Below are 27,491 nucleotides of genomic sequence, written 5' to 3' on the forward strand. Positions count from 1 at the left end.
CTTAGAACAGTTATTAACTTAATTATTTCAACTGAATTAATCGGTATGTTCCACCTCTTTATGATTATGGTAAGTTTTATTTAAGTTTCACAGATAAATCAATTTGAAAGACAACTTGTAAATTTTCCTTGTGTTTTCACTCAAGATATGGTTAGAATAATGCTGTAGAAAGAAATTTAAGTATTTCGATCCATAAACATATACTTTTGACTAACTTAAGTGGTAAAATATAGAACTAATTTCATGAATGAGTCAATGTAAGTGCTTTGTTTGTCACTACTCTTTTTTCTTAAATTGAAGTACAGTTGATTTATAATATTAGTTTCAGATACTTTTGACTTACCACTTAAGCTTATAAACACAAATGACAAATGAAATCCAACTGTCTAACATCTACTTTTTTTTTTTTTTTTTTTTTTGCTGTACGCGGGCCTCTCACTGTTGTGGCCTCTCCCGTTGCGGAGCACAGACTCCGGATGCGCAGGCTCAGCGGCCATGGCTCACGGGCCCAGCCGCTCCACGGCATGTGGGATCTTCCCGGACCGGGGCACGAACCCGTATCCCCTGCATTGGCAGGTGGACTCTCAACCACTGCGCCACCAGGGAAGCCCCTAACTGCACTTTAATGCTAATAAAAAGTCCTGAAATCCATTAATTTTTAAAAATAGTTTTGAGGTAATTGACATAATAAACTGCATATACTTAAAGTGTAAAAATTGCCAAGTTTTGACATACACATGTGCCCGTAAAATCATGACCACCATCAAGAAAGTGAATATCCATCACTTGCATTTCCTTGTGCCTCTCTGTAAAACCTTCTCTCAACCCCCTCCTCGACCTCCTATCTCTAAGTAACTGCCAATCTGCTTTCTCTCACCACAAATTAATTTGTATTTTCTTTAGTTTTATGTAAATAGAATCATACAATGTGTACACTTCTTTGCTTGGCTTATTTCACTCAGCATAACTGTTTTGAGATTCATCCATGACACTGAATGTTACCAACATTTCACTCTTTTTTATTGCTGAGTTGTATTCTACTGTATGGATATACTATAATTTGATCATGCATTCATCTGTTGATGGACACTTGGGTAACTTCCAGTTTCTGACTAGTACAAATAAAACAGCTATGAATATAAATTTACTTCTCTCTTGGGTTAAAAAACTAGGAGTAGAATGACTATGTCTTTCGTTCATTGATGTTTGACTTTTTACAAAACTGCTAAGCTGTTTTCCAAAGTGGTTGTATTGTTTTTGTTTTTTCATTCCTATCAGACGTGTATTAGAGTTCTAGATTCTCTACATCCTTGTCAAAACTTAGCATGGTATTTTTTTTAATTTTAGCCTTTCTAGTAAGAGTTTAACAATATCTCATTGTGGTTTTACTTTGCAGTTCTCTAATGACTAATGATGTCAAGCATCTCTTCATGGTGAAGCATTTGTCCAAATATTTTGCCCATGTTTTTACTGAGTTGTCTGTCTTCTTTCTATTGAGCTTTAAGAGTTCTTTACATATTCTAGATACAGATCCTTTACCAGATACATTGCCAAGATTTTCTTCCAGTCTATGGATTATCTTTTTATTTCCTAAGTGTCTTTTGAAGAGCAGAAGTTTTAAATTTTGTTGATGTTGAAATTATCAGTTTGTTCTTTTATGGTGTCATAGCTAAGAAATCTTTGCCCAACTCAAGTTAACAAAGATCTTCTCTTAGGTTCCCTCTAGAAGTGTTACAGTATTAGGATTTACATGTAGGTCTATGATCCATTTTGATCCATCAATTTTTGTATATAGTGAGAGGCATGGATCAAAGCTCATTTTTTTTTTTTTGCATTTTAACATCCAATTTTCTGGCATAATTTGTTGAAAAGGCAATTCTTTCTCCATTGCATTGTCTTTGTCAAAATCAGTTGCCCATGTGGAGAAAAAGGAGCTCCTGTACACTAGGAATGCTGGTGGGAATGTAAATTGGTACAGCCATGGTAGAAAGCAGTATGGAGGTTTCTCAAAAAACTAAAAATAGACCTATCATATGACCCAGTAATTCCACTCCTGGTTACATATCTGAGGAAAACAAAAAACACTGATTTGAAAAGATACATGCACAGCAGCATTATTTACAACTGCCAAGATATGGAAGCAACCTCAGTGTCCATCAACAGATGAATGGATAAAGAAGATGCAACACACACACACACACACACACACACACACACACACACACACACACAGGAATACTACTCAGCCATTAAAAAAGAATGGAATTTTGCCATTTGCAGCAACATGGATGGACCTGGAGGGCATTATGCTAAGTGAAATAAGTCAGGCAAAGACAAATACTGTATGATATCATTTATATGTGGAATCTAAAAAATACAACATACTAGCAAATATAACAAAAAAGCAGACTCACAGATATAGAGAGCAAACCAGTGGTTACCAGTGGGGAGATGGAAGGGGACAGGGGCAACACAGGGATAGGGGATTAAGAGGTAAAAACTATAACGTATAAAATAAGCTAAAAGGATATACTGTACAACACACAGAATATAGCTAATATTTTATAATAATATAAGTGGAATATAACCTTTAAAAATTGTGAATCACTATATTGTACACTTACAACTTACATAATATTATACATCAACTATACTTCAAGAAACAAAAATAATCAGTTGTCCAGGTATGTGTGGGTTCACTTCTAGACTCTCTACTCTGTTCCATTGATTTATTTATCTAATTTGATGCCAATATCATGCTCTTTTGATCACTGTAGCTTTATAATAGTTCTTAAAATCAGGTAGTGTTAGCCCTTCAACTTTATTCTTTTTTCTGCTATTCTGCCTACTCCCATACATTTCCATGAATTTTCAAGTAAACTTGTCAATTCCTACAAAAAAAAAAATCCCACTTGGATTTTGTTTTGGATTGCCTTGAATCTATAGGTCAATTTTGGGAGAATCAATATCCTAATATTGAGTTTTGTGACCCAAGAACATATTTCAACTTATTCAGGTTATTAACAGTTTCTTTCAATATTTTGTGAATTTCAATATAGAAATCATTCATATTTTTTGTTAGATTTATCCCAAAGTATTTCATATTTTTCGTTCCTATTATAAGTGGTGTTTTAAAAATTTTCATTTCCAAATGTCCATTGCTAGTAAAGAAATAAATTTCTTCCCCATATTGATCTCATACCCTGCATCCTTGTCAAATTCTAGTAGTGTTTAGAAGTAGATTTCATTGGATTTCCTATATAGGTGATCGTGTCACCTGTGAATAACAACAGGCTTATTTTTTCCCTTCCGATCGAGATGACTTTTCTTTCTTTTTCTTGCCTGAATGCACTGGCTAGAACCTTAAATACAACACTGAATAGAAGTGTTGAGAGGGAACATCCCTTTCTAGCTTCCGATTTTAAGGAAAAAAGAATTCAGTATCTCAACAGTGAGTATTACGTTAGGTGTAGATTTTCCCTAGATGCCCTTTATGTTCCCACTTATTCCTTGTTTGACTATTTTTAAATCAGGAATGGATGTTAGATTTTGTCAACTGCTTCCTACTTTTTTAGTTTACTAATATGGTGAATTCCATGGACCGATTTAGAAATGTGAAGTCAACTCCATGTTCCCGGGATAAATCCTACTTGGTCATGATGAATTATCATGACCAGAATTATCCTTCTGATATACCGCTGGATTCAATTTGCTAAAATTTCCTTTAGAATTTTAACATCTATATTTGTGAAGTATATTGGTCTATAAGCAATTTTCTTTACTTTAAAATCTTTGTCTGGTTTTGGTACCATATTCTATGAACCTACCATTAACAAGTTGGGAAGCATTTCCCCACTTTAATTTTTGGAAGAGTTTTGTATAGAACTGGTACTATTTCTTGCTGAAATGTTGATAGAATTCACCAGCGAAGCCACATGGGCCCGGAATTTTCTTTGTCCAAGGTTTCTAACTTCAATTTCCCTATAGTACTCTTCGGGTTATTTATTTTTTCTTGAGTGAACTTTGGTAATATGTGTCTCACAAGGAATTTGCCCATTTCATCCAGGTTTTTTAATTTATTGGCCTAAAGTTGTTCATAATATTTCCTTATTATCCATTTTAACATTTGTAGAATCTACAGTAGTCACTTCTCTCATTCTTGATAGTGGTAAGTCACTTCTCTCTTCATAATCAGTCTGGCTTGAGACCAATTTTACTGGTTTTAGAGCTCAAGCTTTTGGTTTCATTGATGTTTTCCTATTGCTTCCCTGTTTTCTATTTCATTGATTTCCACTTGGATATTTATTATTTTCTTTCTTCTGTTTACTTTGGGTTTAACTTGCTCTTCTTTTTCTCTTTCTTAAGGTAGAAGCTGAAGTCACTGGTTTGATGAGAACTTTTCTAATATACTGTTTTATAATATAGGTGTTTCAGCGCTATAAATTTTCCAAGTATAAATGCTCAATTGCTTTTTTCTATTGCTGTGCTTTCAAGTTACCTAACCTTTTCTTCTGTAATGTCTAATCTGTTGTTAATTTCATCCAGTATATTTTTCAACTCTAACACTGTGGATTTTCATCTCTAGAAGTTCAACTTTGGCCTCTATATCTTCTATATTCCTACTTAACTTTTTAAACACATGAAATACAGTTATAATTGCTTTAATGTCTTTTTGCGCTAATTTTAGTGTCTGTGTCAGTTATGTCTTGGTTTCTATTGATTGATTAGTCTTCTCATTATGGGTCATGCTGCCTTATCTTTTTGCATGCTTGGTCATTTGACGGGATGCCAGACATTATGATGTTTATTTTGTTGGGTGTTGAATATTTTTAATTTACTGTGAGTCATCTTCAGCTTCATTCTGGGATACTAGGAAACATTCTGACCCTTTTGGGTCTTGCTTTCATGATTTGTTAGGCAACTCTGGAGCAGTGCTCAGTTTAAGGCTAAGTATTCCTCCCTAATGAGCCAAGACCTTCCTGAGTACTTTATCCAATTTCCCATTGAAGTCTGCTGAAAAATGGTCATCTAAAGGCATCAGGTCCTAATCCCTGGAAACTATAAATGTTACCTTGTAAGGAAAAAAGGGTCTGTGTAGATGTAATGAAGTATTTTGCCACGGGCAAATTATCTTGAATCATCTGGATGAGTCCTAAATCCAATTACAAGTGTCTTTTTAAAAAGAGAGGCAGAGGGAGATTGGACACACACAAGAGGAGGTGGCAATGTGACCTGGGAGGCAGAGAGTGGAGTAATGCGGTCCCTAGCCAAGGGATGCAGGCAGCTACAAGAAGATGGAAGAGGCAAAGAACAGATTCTTCTCTAGATTTTGGCTTAGTGAAACTTATTTCAGACCTCTAATTTTCAGAAGTGTAAGAGAATAAATTTATGTTGTTTCTGGACACCAAGTTTGTGGTGATTTGTTACAGCAGCCTTAGGAAACTAAAACACTCATAAATGAATTATAAGTTTTTCCCATCTGGCTGTTGGGAAAAGGCATGTTTCCCTCTAATCCTCTATTCCTTTCAGATGGTTCTTTCTCTGGCCAGAGAGTTTATCCATACGTATATGCTGAACAGAACTCTACGGAGTACTCTTGCACCCTTTGTAGATCTCTAGTGTTCTCTCTCTGCAATGTTCTGGAAACTCTATCAAGGCATGAATGCTGGGGCACCTCTTTTGTTTCCTGTCTCTCAGGGATTACTTTCATTTCACTGCCTGATGTCTAGGATCTTGAAAACTATTATTTCATATTTGTGTATGCTTTGTTGTTTCAGGCAGGAGGGTTAATCTGGTTCCTATTATTCCATCTTGGCTAAAAATTCCATTAATGTTTATAAACATCTTCCTAATTTTTTTTTGGTTAAAGTTAAATAAATGCACAATGTAATAGGGTTCTCTGGAAACCACAGAGTTCATTAGTCAACAGGTTTTTAACACGGCATTATTTTTAGGCACTGAAAATACAGAGGTATATAAAACGCCAATATTGCCCAAAGAAAACATTCTATCACAAGGTCCTTGAACAGAGTTCATTTCTCACTTACCATATCGTGAAGGTATATAGCAGACAGTTATCAAGATAAATTGAGTGTACTATTAAGTGACCAGTTCATTTAAACATAAATAGGTAAAGTTGCTGTAGCTGCTATTGATTCTTACTAAAATAATAAAACACTGATCCAAGGATAGAATAAATTGATTCCAGAAAAGTGATGAAGTGTAGAATTTTGAGTAGTTAAATTAAGACCACATTTCAGACTGAAATGAATTAAGAATATATTCAATTGTCCATATTATTTCTTAATATAGTAACATTTTACTAATGAAAGAAAACACTACAGGAAAATTTTACCTTTCCCATAAAAAGCATAATTTTAATTCAGAAATTTAGGAATCTTTAAAAAAACACATCCACCCAAATGTAAATGGGAATTTAATATATCAGATATGTAATTTTGTTTCACTCTCAAGATTTATAATGATATCATTTAAGAGTATGTTTCTAGTATAGTCTACCTTACTGAAATAACACAAACATCTGACACTGAACATATATTCAGTACTAAGCACTGTGCTAATAATAAGCACTTTACGAGTATTATCTCCTTTAATTTACATCAGACCCTATGACATTAGATGTTATTTCTATCCTCATTTTAAAGAGAATGAAGCTCAGACACAGAAACCTGTCTAACGTCACATAATTGTGTAACTAGCATGGCTAGGACTTAAATTCAGTCTTCTTGACTCTAAAGCTCATGTGCTAAAAATAAGCCACAAATTCAAATTTATAAACCAGGAAAATACGGCTGATAAATTGCAAAAACTTTCACTATGAAGTTCCCTTAAATAACGGTTTCCTCTAAATATCAAATATCGATTAATATTTTAGCTCCAACATTTTAAGAGCACTTTTATTTTAAAAGTTGACGCTAAACCGATCATTTCTAATATATATGCAAGCAAATAAAGCACTCGATATTTAAAAAAGATGTAGTTTTGTATTTAAAGAATTTGTAATCTCTCACAAATAGATGAACAAAAATATTCAGAGGAAACCTATCAAATCTTATTTTTTCTTATAATGCATATACATCCTCATGACTACAGAGTATGAGAAGGAATGACACATTTGCTCTAAAAGAGATACAATTATCTTCACATTAACGTAGGTCTTTAAAAAGGATTTTTTTGTTTCTGTATAATAGATATTTATTCTATGTGGAAAGTGGGTATAAAATGTATGTAGTATTTTGTATTTCTTTGACATCACTGGAGAGAAAAAATATGGATCAAGGAGATGGAGTCCCTCTTATAACAAGAGTTTGATGAAGACACTTTATCACCAATCTCAAAACATGTGCTCTCAAACTCTCAAGAAAGGCTTTGAGTATTCTCATGTAGGCTCATTTGTTCACTGCTGTGAGTATAAGGGATGGACAATATAAGGGACCTTAGAAAATATTTCACCTCTGAAGAAATTATAGTAATATTTTTGTTATTTACCTGAAGATTTTCACAGGTCTCTTGACTGTAAGTGAGTCTCTGGATTTCTGTAGGTGAAACAAGATATAATGCTTGTCCATTGTTGGTGAAGCAGAACGTTCTGGCTATCCGCATATTGGTAAGGGGCAAGTAATACACATCCAATAGAGGTCTTAAACTTGGCAAACTTGAGAAAAAAATAAAAAACTTGTTAATAAACAGGTAGGTTTTAGTCTTGAACAAATACTAGAGGAGGTAAAAATAGCAGGGAACTTATAAACCTTCTGATTTAGTGTACCTGAGTGGGAGATAAAACTGATTTGTTTTCCTCACATACTTGTTCACTATGAACTGAATGAAAATAAATTCTCAGTGTATAAGACTGTAAACAAATAAAAGCCTTTCTTTCAAACTGAATATAATTCTGCAACATTATGTGTTGAGGGAGGAAATGTTTAAAAAAAGAAAATATCTAACTCTTACCTAAAAGTCATAATGTGTCCATTGGCACAGAAGCAGGCAAGGCAGATACTGTTACTCAATGATACAATATCTCCACGAAGAACAAATGAGGTCTCTGTAATGTTTTGCTTATAAGCACAGTTCTGAGTTGGCAGTGAGATTACTTTTGCTTGCTTTTCAGAACATATCACTGCATACTGGTTTTCACTAATTTCCTGAGAAGAGGAGGGAGATACAGAGACAGGTCTTCGTTTTTTCAATTTCTCCTTTTCATCCTTCTCTTCAGGAACATTGTGCTCTTTCCAGGATTCATATGCGGGTGGCATTAAGCAGCCTGTGGAATCCAGGAATGCCATTCTCAGGACTGCCCCTTTTAACCTCAATATAGTACCTAAAATTGTAATTTTAGTAAATAAAAAATATTTTAATCCCACAGTAAATATGTTTATTCCAACTCTGACACATACTAGACACTCAAAAATATGTAGAATGTATACTGAACCGAAATTGTACACTGGCTCACTGATAGGATTCAAACTTCAAGCATGATATTTGAATCTGGAAAAAGATACCAGTTAAGTGCTACCAAATAAATAAGTGCTACTATAATTGCTACCAAACAGATAAACACTAGGATGAGTGGAACTAGGTCTCATACCTTGCAAGTGTACTACCATTGAGTATGAGAGTAAGCAGATGGCATCTAGAGCTGCACGGTCCAATATGGCAGCCACTAGCCACTTGAAGTGTGGATGGTCCAAATTGTGGCATGTTTTAAGAGTGAAATACATGCTGGATTTGAAGGCTTAGTACAAAGAAAAAATTACAAGAAAATTTGTTTCCCAGTGTTCTGTCAAAATTTTTCTTAGAAGACAAAATTTTCCTTTCCTCTTCACATTTATGTATTTTGTCTATTGCAGGGTGGCCAGATAAAATAAAGGATGCCCGGTTAAATCTGAATTTCAGATATACAATCAATACTTTTTTTAGTATAAGTGTGTCCCAAATTCTGCATTAGTTTTCCAAAGAGAAATGATATAAAAATACTGATTACATGCTAAAATGATAGTATTTTGGATAGACTGGGCTAAATGAAATATGTTACTAAAATTAATTTCACTTTTTTTTTTTTTTTTTACTTTTTTAAAAACAGCTACTAGAAAATTTAGAATACTATATGTGGCTCACACTGCATTTTTAATGGACAGAACTGATCTACAGGGTCAATGAGAAAAAAAGTTTCCACATATTTCTAAACATTACTTCAAAAAAACTATTTACCAGTAAAAGTCAAATACACTCAAGACATTGCTTTGGTCAACTTACAGTCTTAAATTAGTAGTTATAGTTCTTGATTTACTTTAATTAACGGGACTCCCTTTCCTCCATATCCTTGAATAGGTAAATATGATTTATGCTCATTTCTAAGTAAGCTAAATGATATTATTAAGGATTTGGAAAGCAATAGAAGGGAGGGTATAGAACCGATTTAGCAATTCAGTTTTTATTTTAGAAGATTTTTTTCATATTTTATTACTTTATACTTATATTTTGCAAAAAATTATCCATATATTATATTCTTTTGTTTCTAAGAGGAAGAGATCCCAGTGTTCTGTCAAAATTTTTCTTAGAAGACAAAATTTTCCTTTCCTCTTCACATTTATGTATTTTGTCTATTGCAGGGTGGCCAGATAAAATAAAGGATGCCCGGTTAAATCTGAATTTCAGATATACAATCAATACTTTTTTTAGTATAAGTGTGTCCCAAATTCTGCATTAGTTTTCCAAAGAGAAAGATGGGACATATTTATATTAAAAAATATGTTATCTAAAGTCCAAATTTAACTGGGCATCCTGCAATTCATTTGCTACATCTGGCGTTAGTCTATTGTCCAGGTTTGGAAAGTAGACAATTTAATTATTTTAAATGGTTTGCTAATTTGGGAATGGTTTATAGTCCATATGAACATATATGAGATATAGTAATCCCAGTAAGTAGCTTTTCTAAAAATGTACCAATATTTAAATATATGCTTGTCCTATAGTTGGCAGGATTATAGTATGTTTTCCAGCAGGGTAGTGGTAATTGTTGAGTTCTCCTCTTGAAGGCAAAAAAAACCACAACAAAAAACAGCTGGGGACAAAATAGACCATTTCAGGCTCTTAGGCATGGAAACCCACCTGCTTGGAAAACACCTCTCTTCTCCTCATAGTTCCAATACAGATAATATGATATAAATGTCATTGTTATATTTTAAAATAGGCATCCTATTAAAAACAAACCTCAAAGATTCCAACATTGAAAAGAAACCCAAAGGTTCTTTCTTACACATGAAAATTATTTCATATCAAAGTAGATTTACAGCTAATTTGACTTTATTGCTAGTTGGAAAAATCTTAAATATTTTTTAATATAGTTAATAGATTATTTATATTTAATCCCTCTCTCTTTTTTATTTATTGGAAACATTTTCTTATCACGAACTGTCTGTTGTAGAAAATTTAGAAACTACAAATCAGTAAAAAGAATAAAAATTACCCACAATCCCACTATTCAGTGATAATTTCTATCAACATTTTGATTTTCATCTTTCTAGTTTTTTTTTCCAATACATATACTTGTTTACTAATAAGAAATGAGATTGGTTAAGAAATTCAGCATTATGTAACTTTTTCTAACAACTAGGTATGCAATATATAGTAAATTATTGAGCTGGATGAATAAATCAAACTGTTCCTTTAATGTAAAGGTAGTTCAGAAATGGCAGAACTAGAAATCATAATTACATTTTAATTCTAAATTCTAAGTATTGTTAAAATGTACTATATAAACAAGAAATACACTAATAAGCAAAACCATGTTTTTGTTTTTATTTTTTTCTATCTAGATCAGCATAGATTAGTAACGGAAACCAGAATTCTCAATTATTTCAAGACCTATCAGATTCCACATACATGTGATAAAATTCAATCTCATTTTCAATATAGGAAGACTGTAAATTAGTTCCTCTTAACTTTTTTTTATTAAATCACCTTTTCTAATTCTTCAAAGAAGAAAATTAATGTATTTTAAGACTTCACACTTAGAGATTAAAAATAGTCAAGTGCATAATGTTTAAAAATATACTTTTCTGTTTGTTCTCTAAATATGTACCATCCTTTTGCTTATAGAACATACTATTCTGAGGTATCCTAGAATGCAGTAGAACAACAGTGTTTTTGTTTGTTTGTTTGTTTTCTCATTTTCTTTTGTAGTAATCATTTTAGACATGATTCTAGAATTAAAAAAATATAAAACCTGAATGGCTGTATAAGTAAATGATATTCTGGAATCTTATTCCATGTATTCCTTCAATTAAAAACATAAGACTATAACTATCCCCATTCAGACTTAGATTGATTCAAAAATGAAAAGCAAAGGCTTCTATTAAATTATACTAAAGCAAACCTTCAATAGAAGTATAGCACCAGAGCATACATACCACTTGGAGACACAATTACTGGCTGAAGAAGTCTTTGCTCTCCTCCTGGGGGAAGGTTCAGTGCAATGACAAGCACTGTTCCCAATGTAGTACCAACCCACAAACATGGGGAGGGGGCTGAATCTGCCTTTCGAGTAAAAGTTTCACAGAAATGAAGAGCAGAGATTGCTTCTCGGGATTCTTTATCAATGCTGGTTACACTTGAACTCCGTGATCGGCTGAAGGAATTATCTTTTATATCTGAAACGATTTAAAATGTTGTGAGATTGCTCAAGTTATAAAATATCATGTTTTTTGTTTGGTATAAGTTTTGCCAAATAGTTAATCTGCAAAAAGATAAAATCTACAGCATATTTAATTTTAAGTTTCTTTTAATTGAAAAGAAAAACAATTTACTTTTATGCTAACAATTTTTTCCTTTGCTTGTATTTGAAACACAGAGGGACAAATCCACACTTATCAGAACTGAGCTGAGGTCATCCCAGCTAGTTCAGTGAGTTTTTGGATGGATGATCTCTGTGGTTTTGGTGCAGCTCTCTGTTAGTATCCTGGCTGCTTTTCCAATCTTAGCCCTTACTACCCTTTCTCACGGTGCTGTTTCTTCCTTTGGTAATATAATTCATGAGTAGATAGAATCAGGAAAGTGGGTATTTTCAATTTTCTACGTTAAAAAAAATGCTTTTATAAGTACTCTGATGTTACCTTCAAATTTATTGTATGATGGACTTTTTTCCTTCACATCTGTCCATATGAAAGCCTTAATCCATAAAAATTTAGCTTTATTTTTTTTTAAATGCGATTTTAACTGTAACCAACGTTCATCTAAGGCGTTTTTCATTAAACTGTACAACTGGTATCTGGCTCATACTTAACTTGATGCCAGGTATATTCCCTTTACCCGGCTCTGTCTGTAATGACAGGGATACTTGTAAATTATACTAATAAACCCTCTCTTGTCTTCAGCTACCTTCTCTGTGGCCAATCTCAAGTCTGTTTCAAGCCCTGGCCTCTTTTCTCTTGGAATGCATTTCCAAAGGCTTATAAAAATTTTTTCCTATTATGTCTCACTAGGGAAAGTCAAAATACATCATTTCCCCAAGGCTCTAAATTCTTCTAATGGCACTATTTATATTAATGACACCCCTGTTCTCCTAGGGAAACAATACTTGAAATGAGTCCCAAGTTTGGTTCTTCCCTTTCACTTTACTTACATGTCTCTGATGGGATGCAAAGTCCTACGCTATTCTAATGTTTCTGTTTCCTTCTTTCCACTACTAATCAACTTCCATCACCCTATGTTCAGGCCTTTATCACCATTCATCTAGACTACAATTCCCAAGAGATCTCCCCACCTTCACTCTGTCACTGTTCTATCACAACTCAACTAAATTTTACAAGGTACAGTTTTAATTCTATCACCTCTATCTTAAAAGTCCGCAACAGTTCCTCTTATACTCTTACTCAGGTTTTTAAGACTCCACAAAATATCTCAACCTACCCTCCTGGCCCTATCTGCCAGAGTGCTGTCCTGCTTCAGTTCGCTGTGGGAAATAAACCGAGCCATTCAATGTTCTCCAAACATACCTGGAGCTTACCTACTTTTTTGCTTGTGATTTTCTTTCTGATTCGTGCCCTTGCCTTTTCTCTACCTATCTAGATGGTGTTTATTCTCCATCTCAAGTACTGTCATCCTCATGAAGTTTATCCTGATTCCTAAAACCATACACAGTTTTTCTCTTTTGAATCTTGATAGCTTTTTATCCCCGCCCGGCATGAATAGTACATTTGTTCTGTAGTTATTTCTGACTTGTCTTAAGCCTTGTTCTAATGTGACTGTAAATTTCTTGAGAACAAGGGCTCTCTCCTTTTGATGCCCTGCAGAATTTGGCATAGTGCCTTGCATATGAAGGTATTCAACATATACTTGCTGAAGACAGACCTACAGTTCGAAGTATCTAAAGCAATGTGTTTCTGCTACACCACTGGGATATATTAAAATTTCCAGTAGCTTCTGCTGTTCACATCTAATAAGTCATTCCTCAAATCACATGTTTCCAATGCTATTGCGAAAGAAATGACTTCATAATGTTGTGAAAAATGAAAAACACGTTCAAGTCTTCTAAGTTGTATTTTACTGAATAAAAAAGGCATAACTGAATCCTACTTATACCCCCCAAAAGCTTCTTGTAATCAAATTTAGATTCATAGGTTAAAAAAAATTCTCCCAAACAATAATTATATACAACATAATTTTGATTACAGTTAGCCTCTGAAAACAATAAAGCCACTAGTTATGACAACAGCATGGGTTATTTCTAACTATAGTTTCTAAAAATGCTTTTCTTTTGCCTGAGATTCCTGTTACAGATTATGACACAGTAGAAAAGAACTACTTAATGTAAATAAAACAACTTTCTATAAGCAATAGCTCATTACTGGATGAGTTTGTAATATGATACTGATTCCAAATGTTAACTCTTTATGTTCCCAAAGTTATTTTAGTAAAAAAAACAGAAATTTAAAATTTATTTTCCAATGATAAAAATATTTGTTACTTTGATAAGACATACACATAACAAGATGAACAGACATATTCACCTATATTATCAGTTGTGACCTAGTGATAAAAATGAAAATCAGTGATACAAGAAAATTTAATATTATAAATTTCAATATAAATTAAGCTGTATGAAAACCTTTACTGTTATCTATTAGAATTACAATAGGTGATTCACAACAATCTATACTTCAAATGTTAATTCACAGGCCACGTAAACATTATTTTAATTTAATAGACTAATTTAACTACATAAAATTCATAAACTACAACTGTGTTTTTATTATATGACTTCTCTATAAAAATTAGATTGCCAGAGAAACTCCTATGGCTAGATCAATATGGGAAGGTGAACTGAAACAGAATCAACTCTGAACTTAAGAGAATTAGGTTGCTTATTTTATCTGTGTAGAACTGTTTGAAAACAAGTTAGAATCTTCAGCAGTTCATAAATTGTAACTACCACTGACTGCTCTTAAGTTAGATGTTGTGGGTCTTTGTGGCTTAAATATTAGAAATTGGGCAAGCTTAACAAATGGAATAGAAATTTTCATTTTCATTCTACTAATAAGAGCAGAAATGAAATAGCTACCACTAAGTAGGGCTACCATGTGCTTCATACTATCATAAACTTTACATTTATAATTTTATTGAATCTATATAATAACCCTGAAAAGTATTATCACCATAATTTAACAAATAATGAAGTAGAGGCTCAGACAGGTTAAATGACTGAGAAAGCTAGTTAATGGAAGAGTTTGGATTTGTGCCCATGTTCAAGTCTAAAACATCTGTTAGGCAATTCCAGATAAACATGGGATTAGTCATATCACCAATATCATACGAGTGGAATGTTTTGATTATTATTGAGCATTAAAGTTCAGTGTTTAGATTAAAAAAAAAAACAAAACTGGAACATGTGGTCTTTCTGGCCGATCTAAACTCAGAAAAAAATTGTCATTAATGCCTCCATCCAGCTCTAGTGATACAACCATGTCATAAAATCATTGCTTTCCTGTTATTCTCTGGATGCCTAGAACATTCCACCTGTGTATATCACACTCTCCTGTCACATAGAGCCTTATGCAACAAAATTTTATATCCCCCAATCAAAACATAATGCCAAGAGGTAAATTTGGTCAGGGTAAAAATTAGGACAAAATACTTACTCACATAAAGATACATAACAGTTTGATATTTTGCCTCCTGTTCTTGACACTTGAAAAGTGACATCGGCAGTCTAACAATATCGCCCATGATTCCTGAGTTGTGGGCCATGGAATCTAGGGTGAAGCTATGGTGAAAGTACAATGTTCCATAATTCCCCTATAAACAAAAGTGAATTCTATTCACAGAAGCTTCCATAGCTGCAGGAAAAGTCCAACAGCTCAGCTACTTTAGCAACATTTGGCAGTTTGAGCCTATGGATAATAGTTGTTTTTCCCCGTTGACTCTCTGGCCAATGTAAAAGAATTACCAGCTAAGAATCTCTATCAAAAAATAGTTCAGTAGCACAATGACTTAAGGGAAAGTTATTGAGGCAACATGGGTATTGTTTCAACATATATATTAATCAAAGTTATAATTAGCTTAGGGCATTGAGATACACGGGCACACAAGTAAAAGATAAACTGAATAAAGATGATCTATAAAAGCACAGAGCACACACTTTGATTAAGTTACTTAAATAATTCATAAGTGTGAATATTCTTTTAAAAAGTAATTGACATCTATTTTTACTAATTTAAAAAGTACTTCTACATGTGTTTTCTCAACAGAATTTTAGGTACTAAAAGACACAAAACCATTTTAAGTAGTAGTATTCAGTGTTACTAAAATCATGGGCATCTTTGAGAGTCTGATGAAAACTCTGGACCCTCTTGTTGGGGAAAAAAATGCTTAACGGTAGCCTCAGATACATGTGGGTTCAAATGGCATCTTTCATTTTTATAGTGAAGGGAACTATGCTCTTCTCAAAACATACGTTATCCAACATTCTAGAATTTATTTCTGGTTCCCTTAACAGCAGGGGTATTACAGGGTTCTACTAAACTGTTCTTCCTATGTTCAGGAATGGAAGCTTTCACTGATGACAGTGGAAGATATTATGCCTACTCACTCATAATAACATGCTATCAGTATAACTGAGATAAGACTATGATTTGGAAATGCTAAAATCAGTAAGGTGAAATGGACCAATACCTAAGTCTGTATTATGCATAAGAAGATAGTCAAGGAATCTAGAGAATTAACAGTGAGAAGATGAGGTGGGTGAGCAAATAAAAAGGAGAAAATCTAGTTGTTTCTAAGACAAACATGCGTGAAATCATCCGTATGCAGTCATACTTCTTATCCACTTAAAGGCAATATAAATTCTAAAATTAAAATGGAAATCCTGCTTTATATTTACTACATGGAATCTTATTTTTGTCTTTATCAAAATGTCATTTGTCCCTATCCTGGGATATCAGGGAGCTGTTTTGGAGCTGGATATAAAGCAGAAGGAATGTGTGAATATATTCACTCTGCTTTCCTAATGGATAGGTTGCATAGAGAGTACTACAGAAAAAGATATATTTTCCACCTTATTATCGTGAAAAAGTAATAATGATTCTTGATATGAGATTCACTGTAATACAGGAAACTAGTCATTTATTTTGAAAATATTAAATTCTCATAAAATAAGTATATAAATAATAAAGTTCAAAATAAGTTTTCAGATGGTTAATTGAAATTAATCCAAAATCACACATATTTTAATCTTACACTAAACTTTGTTTAGATAAAGTATGAGAGGGCTGAAGAAATATATTATTTTGATTTGCTTAAAGTTATATTATAATTATCCTTTACAATCTACAGAAAGCATCCTGAAGGCTATTAATTCTTAAACAGTCATTAAACTTGATTTTCAATGAAAATCTAGTCTATGGTCATTTTAAATCTCCTGATTTCCTTGTCTTCCCATTAAAGAGAGTTTAACTACTATGTATTTTCGTTTATTTATTTTACTTACCTAAGTCAGGCTTTAGGTCAGTAGGCAAGCTTAACTTCCTTGACATTTTTGCTGAAAAATAAAATGCATTTTTAAAGTTCTGAAGAATATCTAATTCATGCTTATTCATACCAACTGCTCTTCAAGATAGGAGTGAATATTTTTCTTACTTAGATGCTAAGATAATTAAGATATGATTAATAATGTTATGGGTGGAAAGTAAATCTTATCTTCAACTTTTTAAAAAGTTTGTACTTACTTGATTGTAACACCTTTGAGTGCTTGAAGCTCTCACTTCAAGAAAGCCTTTTAAATTCTAACTGTTAATTATTTCTTAGGCTCACAGGAAAGGGTTAGGCTTTTCTAAGGAAGCAAAATCATTTCTCAGAAAGAAGGTGTTGCAGATAAGGACAATAGAGGCATAAGACTGAATTTGGGTATGTGATACAATAAAATCTTTCCAGCTCCTCGTCTTCACAGCTATTAGGCTCATTCTTTTTTAACTTAATCTCTTGAATATAGGACATCCTATATCTACAATCAAATTGAAGTATTTGATTACTTCACAAAAATATTTGGCTCATCCATTTCTTCATATATGTCAACTCAATTTACATTTTAGTAAAAAACAAAAAAACAAAGTCATGCTCAGTCTAAAATTAGAGTATTTACAAAAATATAAACTACAGATACTTCTATTTTGGATTAGAATAATACAAAAGCCTAGGTAAAAAACTACTGAAATTCACTTTCCATCCTGAAAATCAGTTATTGCCTAAATCTAGGAAGTGATTTAAAGTTAGGAGGTGTTTAACTATATCTATTATGTTAGTGGCAGTGCATGCGTAACAGAATAGTGCTCCCTATGTGAAATTTTGAAAAAGCATTTGTTTGTTAATACATGAATGTGTATATTGGGTTAAATTCTGGACTGTTAGGAGATATTTAAAGAACAGACCCTGCTAGTCCATAAGGGCGCCATGTAAACAAAGAGAAATCCAGTCATAGTACATAACTTCCACATCTAAAAAAATGACAAATCCAGTGTTAGGAAAGAGGCATTAGGCAAACCGGGAAGGGACAGGGGGAAATCAAGTATTTATTTCTAAGCTTCATTAATCTAATTAGCATCCTTTAAAAAATAACAACAATGGGTCAAATATATGAATCAGTCTTATCCCATTTTCACACAGACTTAATCAATCTCAGTTAAAAGATAAAAAGTAACAGAAAACTAAAATAGCCAAATCTATGGTTGGTTGATATCATATAAATGGCTGCTCTTGTATTTAACATCCAATTCTCTTAAACCTAGAAGACACTATACCCCTCTCAAAATGTTTTTTAAAATGCAATATTAAACTTTTGAAAGATTTCAGAGGTTTTCACCAAATATCAAAGGTACAATGTACGCAGACTGATAAATAATATCTATACAATATTCGAAGGAGAAAAATCAGTCAGATACAGTCTAAAGATACTCTTTCAGAATCAGATAATGTGGATGCCTCTCCAGACCCCGCTACTCTGATTTGATTAAGTTATTCTGAAACGTAATCAAGTGCTTATAAATCTTGAATGTGCACACCAGTCACCTGGGTATCTTGTGAAATCAGATTCTTGCACTTCTAACAGGCTCCCAGGAGATGCTGATGCTGCTGTTATGTGGACCACAGAGAGCATCAACGTCCCTAGACTAAAAGCAACTTCAGGATAGGGAACAAGACTAATTCATCAAACCCAGTATGTAGATATAGTAAGTCCACAGCGAACATTTCTTGAAGAAGCTTCAACATCTAGTTTGTAAAATGTGGAAGTGTAAAGTACGGTGGTTAGGACTGGATTTGGAATCAGACCAAATACGAGTTTATATCTAATTCAACCAACTACTAGGTGTGTGACCTTAGGCCAATCACTTTGCCTCTCTAAACCTTAAATTTCCTCATCTGTAAAATGGGAATAGATATTAATGACAATTTCATAGTTGTGAAGATTATATAAGATGACATAAGCAAAACATTGGGCATAATACCTTACACACAGTGTGGATTTGATAAACCTTATTATTTATGAATAATAAACAAATGACTTTTTCATAAACTGTAAAATGTTACACAGATGAGCTATTAATATACTTGTAAACAATCCAATATTTCTTTATTCTAATTCTATGGTAATATTCCAATTAACTAAAACAAGAAAATGGAAAAAAACTTTTAGGATATAAATATAGAATGGCGTGCACAACTATAAGCTCAACCTCTTTTTAAGTTCATTTCAAAAACTAAGTTCTATATCTAAACATAAGAAGTGAAATAAACCTGAGTAATTTATAAGATATTTTTATGGGGAAGCGGTGGAGGGGGGAAAAGATTTAATTCCTTGGCATTTCCTGTGTAACTTAGATTTATGCCTTCAGGTTCCATAGCCCTTTCTTCTGTAGTCTCCATCTAGTGATACTAAACCCATCTGATGAACTGACCATATAGTTTCAGATACTGAACTCTTCAGTACTAGTATTTCACTTTGTTATAAAGTTTTAATTTTCTCTGCTGATATTCTCCATCTGTTCACTCACTATGACCATGTTCCCATTTCAGTACCTGAACATATAATATTATAGCAGCTGCTTTAAAACTCTTGGCTGCTAATTTCAACATCTAGGTCATCTTATAGTCTGTTTCTACTGATTTTTTAAATTCTTAATTATGGGTCACATTTTCTCATGATTTTGAATTTTTATTTCACTTGTCTAGGAACTTTCGATTGAATGTGGACATATGTTTTGACTGAATAGTAGATAATATGTTGAAGGGAGCCTGGATTACACCATCAACCTTAACTGGTGTTGAGTTTTGTTCTGCCATGCAGTTAAATTACTGGTGGATAACAAGCTTGGTTTTATTCTTTGTTAGGGTGGGTCTATTTCCGTTAGAACTTTGTTCTAGGGTATGGCTCTTATGCTAAGAACTGATCCTTACTCTTCAAGAGTGGCCTTGTTGGGATATAAACAGAATGAATGAGGTGCTCAGCAAGGTCTCACTATGTCTACTCCCAGCATCGCATGACCTCTGATATCACTGGTCAGCTCTCAGCCTCACAGCAGGTGGTTGTTAAGTAGGCCTACTGAAGTCTTGACCAGTTCGTATGTGGCCCAGCCCTAAGGCAAGGACCTGCATTGAATCTCCACAGGGACTTCTAGGAATCCCCCTTGAAGCAGTTCCTTCTTCTCTAGTGCCCTCCCTCACAAATTCCAGTCACTTTAGAAGTCCAGAACTCCAATTTCTTCCTCCTTAGCTTAATGAGACTGCAACTCCACTTGGGTTCTAATCACTCTGCACTGCAACAGGAAAATTATTCTCTGGCAGAGAACTGTGTTTCACCTCATGTTTTTTCTTTCTCTTGAGGATGACAGTCCTGGACTGCTCAATGACTGGCAATAAGAGCCTCATGTATTTTGACTAGTTTTACTGTTGTCTTCTGTGAGAGGCTGAGTTCCAAGCCCAAGGTCTAAAGTTGAAATTTAGGCTAAATGTTTCTATCTTTCAGTTTTTGCGACTACTTCAGAGGAATATCCTTGTTTTAAGGTCTGTTTAATCAACCTCCTTGGTGGCAGGTCCAGGAGAGGCAGATCCACTTCTGGAGAACCTCTAGTTAGTCCTCCTGGCTTATAAACTGTACTCTGGTTGTAATTTTGTGAGGAAGCAGTTGCAGACTTTATCCAGCATTTTCTGAAGCTCATATTTTTACTTCTCAGGAGTCTCAGAAGTGCTTGCCAACACAATTACCTTGTCACCTGATTTCATCACACTAAAAAAGAAACTTCTGCTCATGCTTTGAAGTTACTCAGCTTCCACTGAGGTTTTCAAACTGAAAACATACGATCTGAATGAGTTCTTGGAAGGCAAATTGCCTGTTTTTCTCTTCTTTATCTGTGTATTCTTCAACTCTTGCCCTGGTACCCAGTATCTTGCTTGCTTTGAAATCCTCTGTCACTAGAAACTATAAAATAGCTTTTTCTATGCCTTTGTCCACAGCAGAAACAATGGGAATGACAGTAAAGAAGTTTCTTCAGTCGGAAGAAAACTGGAGTCAGAGATGGATCTCAGCAGGCTGTTAACCTGAGTGTTTGCTCTCTCTTCTTATAAACCAGAATGAGAATATCAAGCTGGCTCGCTGAATAAGCAGTAAAGAGCTGCGTTTGATTGTAAAGAATAATGAAGCTACACTTAATCACAACAATCATGTCTGCAATGGTAGTTTCAACACCAAGGAAAGATGCATGATGTTCAAGAGAAGTAAATCTTAAGGCAAGGGGACTGCATGGGCCATTATACCATAGATGACAGTTTCCTCATGGTTGATGCTTTTTAGTTCTTTGCAAAGAAAAGTTTCTCAATTATAGAGATTCTTACCACTTCTCTGAAATTAAACAGATGCTTTGAAATTTTCCTTTAGTTTTCTACCCACTGTGTTCCACATCTTATTCTTCTAAGGAAGGTTTTTTAAAGGAAAACAGAACTATGACTTTTATATTAAACAATGTACCAACAATAAAAGGTAAAATGACTTCTTATTATGACAGTATAAAGAAGATGCCAAAAAAGCAAATGGATCTTTGTTTACATCGAGAGCAGTTCAATAATTAGAATAAAGTGACAATATCACTTTTCTCACCTGCAGAGATCCAATGCAACTCTTTTCATGGATAATGTCGAAATGTATGCATATTAAATAAAAGCAATCAGAATAATTAAAAAAAAAAGACTAAAAATCAGCCTGTAGGATAGAGCAAGCAATCCAAGGGGGGAAAGTGGGACCAAGAAGTAGAAACTCTCCTATCACACACTATTTTAATAGTCATTTGAACTAATAATGTCAGTTTCTACCTCCCATCCTAGAATATAAATTCTATGAATTTGGGAACAGACTTTATTTTGCAAATTACTGCATCTATGCATGTGTCTAGCATTTAATGTATATGTTCAATAAACATGGCAATGAATGAAAATAAACAAAAACTGTTATTGGAATTTTTGGAAAGAAGCTGAATTTCTTCACGAAGTGAAAAAGAGAAAAAGGGGACAAATTAAGTATAGGCTTATTAATCAAAAGGACAACTTTTGGAAATACAAAACACTTATCCATTACCTAAGATGAAGGAGAAACTTTAAAAAGATACTAATACCTGTCTGGTAAAGATCTGACTATTACAAGTTCTATTAATTCTTGAACTCCTACAGCTTTTGTCTTCATTATTTTTCCTGTCTCTACGTACTTTCCACAAACACATAAAACTTAACATCTAGGATATCACCATAATCAAAAACATCTCAAAGCATTTCCTATAGAAGGTATTACATAAACTTAACATAATAAGTGCTGCGTGCTGAATTATTCCCCCTGAATTCATACGTTGAAGCCTTAACCCTTACTAACTCAGAATACGACCTATTTGGAGATAGGACCTTTAAAGAGGCGATTAAGTTGAAATGAGGTCACTAAGTGTGGGTGCTCATCCAATCTGATTGGTACATGTAAGAAGAAGAAATCTGGATACACAGACACACTAAGGGTGCACGTGCCTAGAAGAACAGACTATGTGAGGACACAGAAAGAAGGCAACCATCTGTAAACCAAGGAGAGAGGCCTCAGAAAGAAAAAAAAAACCTGTCAATGCCTTGATCTTGGACTTCTAGCCTCTAGAATTATTCTAGAGAAAGTAAATTTCTATTATTTAAGCAACCCAGTTTGCAGCATTTTCATATGGCAACTCTAGCAAATAAATACAATAAGTAATGACAGAAAATAAATTGCCACATCAATAGTTCTGTTCAAACGATAGTTGACGAAAAACTATTTCAGTAACGTAACTTTAATTTGGACTAATTTTATGTTAGGAAGCAAACAGCAAGTTATTTCTAGAAAGATCACTGCATATCCTTCTAATGTAAGAAAAAGATGATTCTATAGAGAGACGCATACACAGTAAGTACTGGTAATAAAACGAACAGACTTTGCTGAGCAGATTTTATTATGAAATTTGACAGAAAATACACTAAGAAATAGAATTAGAGTTTGAGTACATAATATGCCACACTCTTCGGATTTTAGTCATCCTGAAAAAGAAAAAAGAATTCATTTAGAGAAATCCCTACTTGTATAATGGTTTTAAAATACCTGTCTGAAATTTCATTCTTGACAATTAAGAGTAAGTAATACGCTTTTTTCAAAAGAATGAAAAGAACTGAGGACAGTCTCAGAGACCTCTGGGACAACATTAAATGCACCAACATTCGAATTATAGGGGTTCCAGAAGAAGAAGAGAAAAAGAAAGGGACTGAGAAAATATTTGAAGAGATTATAGTTGAAAACTTCCCTAATATGGGAAAGGAAATAGTTAATCAAGTCCAGGAAGCACAGAGAGTCCCATACAGGATAAATCCAAGGAGAAATACACCAAGACACATATTAATCAAACTGTCAAAAATTAAATACAAAGAAAACATATTAAAAGCAGCCAGGGAAAAACAACAAATAACACACAAGGGAATCCCCATAAGGTTAACCTCTGATCTTTCAGCAGAAACATTACAAGCCAAAAGGGACTGGCAGGACATATTGAAAGTGATGAAGGAGAAAAACCTGCAAACAAGATTCCTCTACCCAGCAAGGATCTCATTAAGATTTGATGGAGAAATTAAAACCTTTACAGACAAGCAAAAGCTGAGAGAGTTCAGCACCGCCAAACCAGTTTTACAACAACTGCTAAAGGATCTTCTCTAGGCAAGAAACACAAGAGAAGGAAAAGACTTACAATAATGAACCCAAAACAATTAAGAAAATGGGAACAGGAACATACATATCGATAATTACCTTAAATGTAAATGGACTAAATGCTCCCACCAAAAGACACAGATTGGCTGAATGCATACAAAAACAAGACCCATATATCTGCTGTCTACCAGAGACCCACTTCAGACCTAGAGACACATACAGACTGAAAGTAAGGGGATGGAAAAAGATATTTCATGCAAATGGAAACCAAAAGAAAGCTGGAGTAGCAATTCTCATATCAGACAAAATAGACTTTAAAATAAAGACGATTAGAAGAGACAAAGCAGGACACTACATAATGATCAAGGGATCGATCCACGAAAAAGATATAACAATTGCAAATATTTATGCACCCAACATAGGAGCACCTCAATACATAAGGCAAATACTAACAGCCATAAAAGGGGAAATCGACAGTAACATATTCATAGTAGGGGACTTTAACACCCCACTTTCACCAATGGACAGATCATCCATAATGAAAATAAATAAGGAAACACAAGCTTTAAATGATACATTAAACAAGATGGACTTAATTGATATTCATAGGACATTCCACCCCAAAACAACAGAAGACACATTTTTCTCAAGTGCTCATGGAACATTCTCCAGGATAGATCATATCTTGGGTCACAAATCAAGGCTTGGTAAATTTAAGAAAACTGAAATTGTATCAAGTATCTTTTCCGACCACAATGCTATGAGACTAGATATCAATTACAGGAAAAGATCTGTAAAAAATACAAACACATGGAGGCTAAACAACACACTACTTAATAACGAAGTGATCACTGAAGAAATCAGAGGAAATCAAAAAATACCTAGAAACAAATGACAGTGGAGACATGATGACCCAAAACCCATGGGATGCAGCAAAAGCAGTTCTAAGAGGGAAGTTTATAGCAATACAATCCTATCTTAAGAAACAGGAAACATCTCGAATAAACAACCTAACCTTGCACTTAAAGTAATTAGAGAAAGAAGAACAAAAAAACCCCCCGAAGTTAGCAGAAGGAAAGAAATCATAAAGATCAGATCAGAAATAAATGAAAAAGAAATGAAGGAAACGATAGCAAAGATCAATAAAACTAAAAGCTGGTTCTTTGAGAAGATAAACAAAATTGATAAACCATTAGCCAGACTCATCAAGAAAAAAAGGGAGAAGACTCAAATCAATAGAATTAGAAATGAAAAAGGAGAAGTAACAACTGACACTGCAGAAATACAAAAGATCATGAGAGATTACTACAAGCAACTCTATGCCAATAAAATGGACAACTTAGAAGAAATGGACAAATTCTTAGAAATGCACAACCTGCCAAGACTGAATCCGGAAGAAATAGAAAATACGAACAGACCAATCACAAGTACTGAAATTGAAACTGCGATTAAAAATCTTCCAACAGATAAAAGCCCAGGACCAGATGGCTTCACATGCGAATTCTATCAAAAATTTACAGAAGAGCTAACACCTATCCTTCTCAAACTCTTCCAAAATATAGCAGAGGGAGGAACACTCCCAAACTCATTCTACGAGGCCACCATCACCTTGATACCAAAACCAGACAAGAATGTCACAAAGAAAGAAAACTACAGGCCAATATCACTGATGAACATAGATGCAAAAATCCTCAACAAAATACTAGCAAACAGAATCCAACAGCACATTAAAAGGATCATACACCATGATCAAGTGGGGTTTATTCCAGTAATGCAAGGATTCTTTAATATATACAAATCAATCAATGTGATAAACCATATTAACAAATTGAAGGAGAAAAACCATATGATCATCTCAATAGATGCAGAGAAAGCTTTTGACAAAATTTAACACCTATTTATGATAAAAACCCTGCAGAAAGTAGGCATAGAGGGAACTTTCCTCAACATAATAAAGGCCATATATGACAAACCCACAGCTAACATCGTCCTCAATGGTGAAAAACTGAAAGCATTTCCACTAAGATCAGGAACAAGACAAGGTTGCCCACTCTCACCACTCTTATTCAACACAGTTTTGGAAGTTTTAGCCACAGGAATCAGAGAACAAAAGGAATAAAAGGAATCCAAATTGGAAAAGAAGAAGTAAAGCTGTCACTGTTTGCAGATGACGTGATACTATACATAGAGCATCCTAAAGATGCTACCAGAAAATGACTAGAGTTAATCAATGAATTTGGTAAAGTAGCAGGATACAAAATTAATGCACAGAAATCTCTGGCATTCCTATACACTAATGATGAAAAATCTGAAAGTGAAATCAAGAAAACACTCCCATTTACCACTGTAACAAAATGAATAAAATATCTAGGAATAAACCTACCTAAGGAGACAAAAGACCTGTATGCAGAAAATTATAAGACACTGATGAAAGAAATTAAAGATGATACAAATAGATGGAGAGATATACCAGGTTCTTGGATGGGAAGAATCAACATTGTGAAAATGACTCTACTACCCAAAGCAATCTACAGATTCAATGCAATCCCTATCAAACTACCACTGGTATTTTTCACAGAACTAGAACAAAAAATTTCACAATTTGTATGGAAACACAAAAGACCCCGAATAGCCAAAGCAATCTTGAGAACAAAAAACGGAGCTGGAGGAATCAGGCTCCCTGACTTCAGACTATACTACAAAGCTACAGTAATCAACACAGTATAGTACTGGCACAAAAACAGAAATATAGATAAATGGAACAGGATAGAAAGCCCAGAGATAAACCCACGCACATATGGTCACCTTATCTTTGATAAAGGAGGCAGGAATGTAGAGTGGAGAAAGGACAGCCTCTTCAATAAGTGGTGCTGGGCAGGGAGATCAGCTCGGTGCTTTGTGACCACCTGGAGGGGTGTGATAGGGAGGGTGGGAGGGAGGGAGACGCAAGAGGGAAGAGATATGGGAGCATATGTATATGTATAACTGATTCACTTTGTTATAAAGCAGAAACTGACACACCATTGTAAAGCAATTATACCCCAATAAAGATGTTAAAAAAAAAAAAAGTGGTGCTGGGAAAATTGGACAGGTACATGTAAAAGTATGAGATTAGATCACTCCCTAACACCATACACAAAAATAAGCTCAAAATGGATTAAAGACCTAAATGTAAGGCCAGAAACTATCAAACTCTTAGAGGAAAACCTAGGCAGAACACTCTATGACATAAATCACAGCAAGATCTTTTTTGACCCACCTCCTAGAGAAATGGAAATAAAAACAAAAATAAACAAATGGGACCTAATGAAACTTAAAAGCTTTTGCACAACAAAGGAAACCATAAACAAGACCAAAAGACAACCCTCAGAATGGGAGCAAATATTTGCAAATGAAGCAACTGACAAAGGATTAATCTCCAAAATTTATAAGCAGCTCATGCAGCTTAATAACAAAAAAACAAACAACCCAATCCAAAAATGGGCAGAAGACCTAAACAGACATTTCTCCAAAGAAGATATACAGACTGCCAACAAACACATGAAAGAATACTCAATATCACTAATCATTAGAGAAATGCAAATCAAAACTACAATGAGATATCATCTCACAGCAGTCAGAATGGCCATCATCAAAAAATCTAGAAACAATAAATGCTGGAGAGGGTGTGGAGAAAAGGGAATCCTCTTGCACTGTTGGTGGGAATGTAAATTGATACAGCCACTGTGGA

At 34.0% G+C, this 27,491-nt stretch overlaps 1 protein-coding gene across 3 annotated transcripts in view; it reads right to left on the bottom strand.

Annotated features, from left to right (window-relative positions):
• The window catches only part of STXBP5 (syntaxin binding protein 5), a 165,153-nt gene that overhangs the window by 14,808 nt on the left and 122,854 nt on the right, over positions 1–27,491 (bottom strand). For all 3 annotated transcript variants that reach the window (XM_065889248.1, XM_065889250.1, XM_065889249.1), the window contains 4 exons: positions 17,006–17,056; positions 11,433–11,672; positions 7,972–8,341; positions 7,510–7,675 (listed from right to left, as the gene is read on the bottom strand). In XM_065889248.1, coding sequence (XP_065745320.1) covers positions 7,510–7,675; positions 7,972–8,341; positions 11,433–11,672; positions 17,006–17,056 — 827 coding nt within the window. The remainder of the gene's footprint in view (positions 1–7,509; positions 7,676–7,971; positions 8,342–11,432; positions 11,673–17,005; positions 17,057–27,491) is intronic.

This window comes from Phocoena phocoena, chromosome 12 (assembly GCF_963924675.1).
Source record: "Phocoena phocoena chromosome 12, mPhoPho1.1, whole genome shotgun sequence".
Taxonomy (NCBI): Eukaryota; Metazoa; Chordata; class Mammalia; order Artiodactyla; family Phocoenidae; genus Phocoena; species Phocoena phocoena.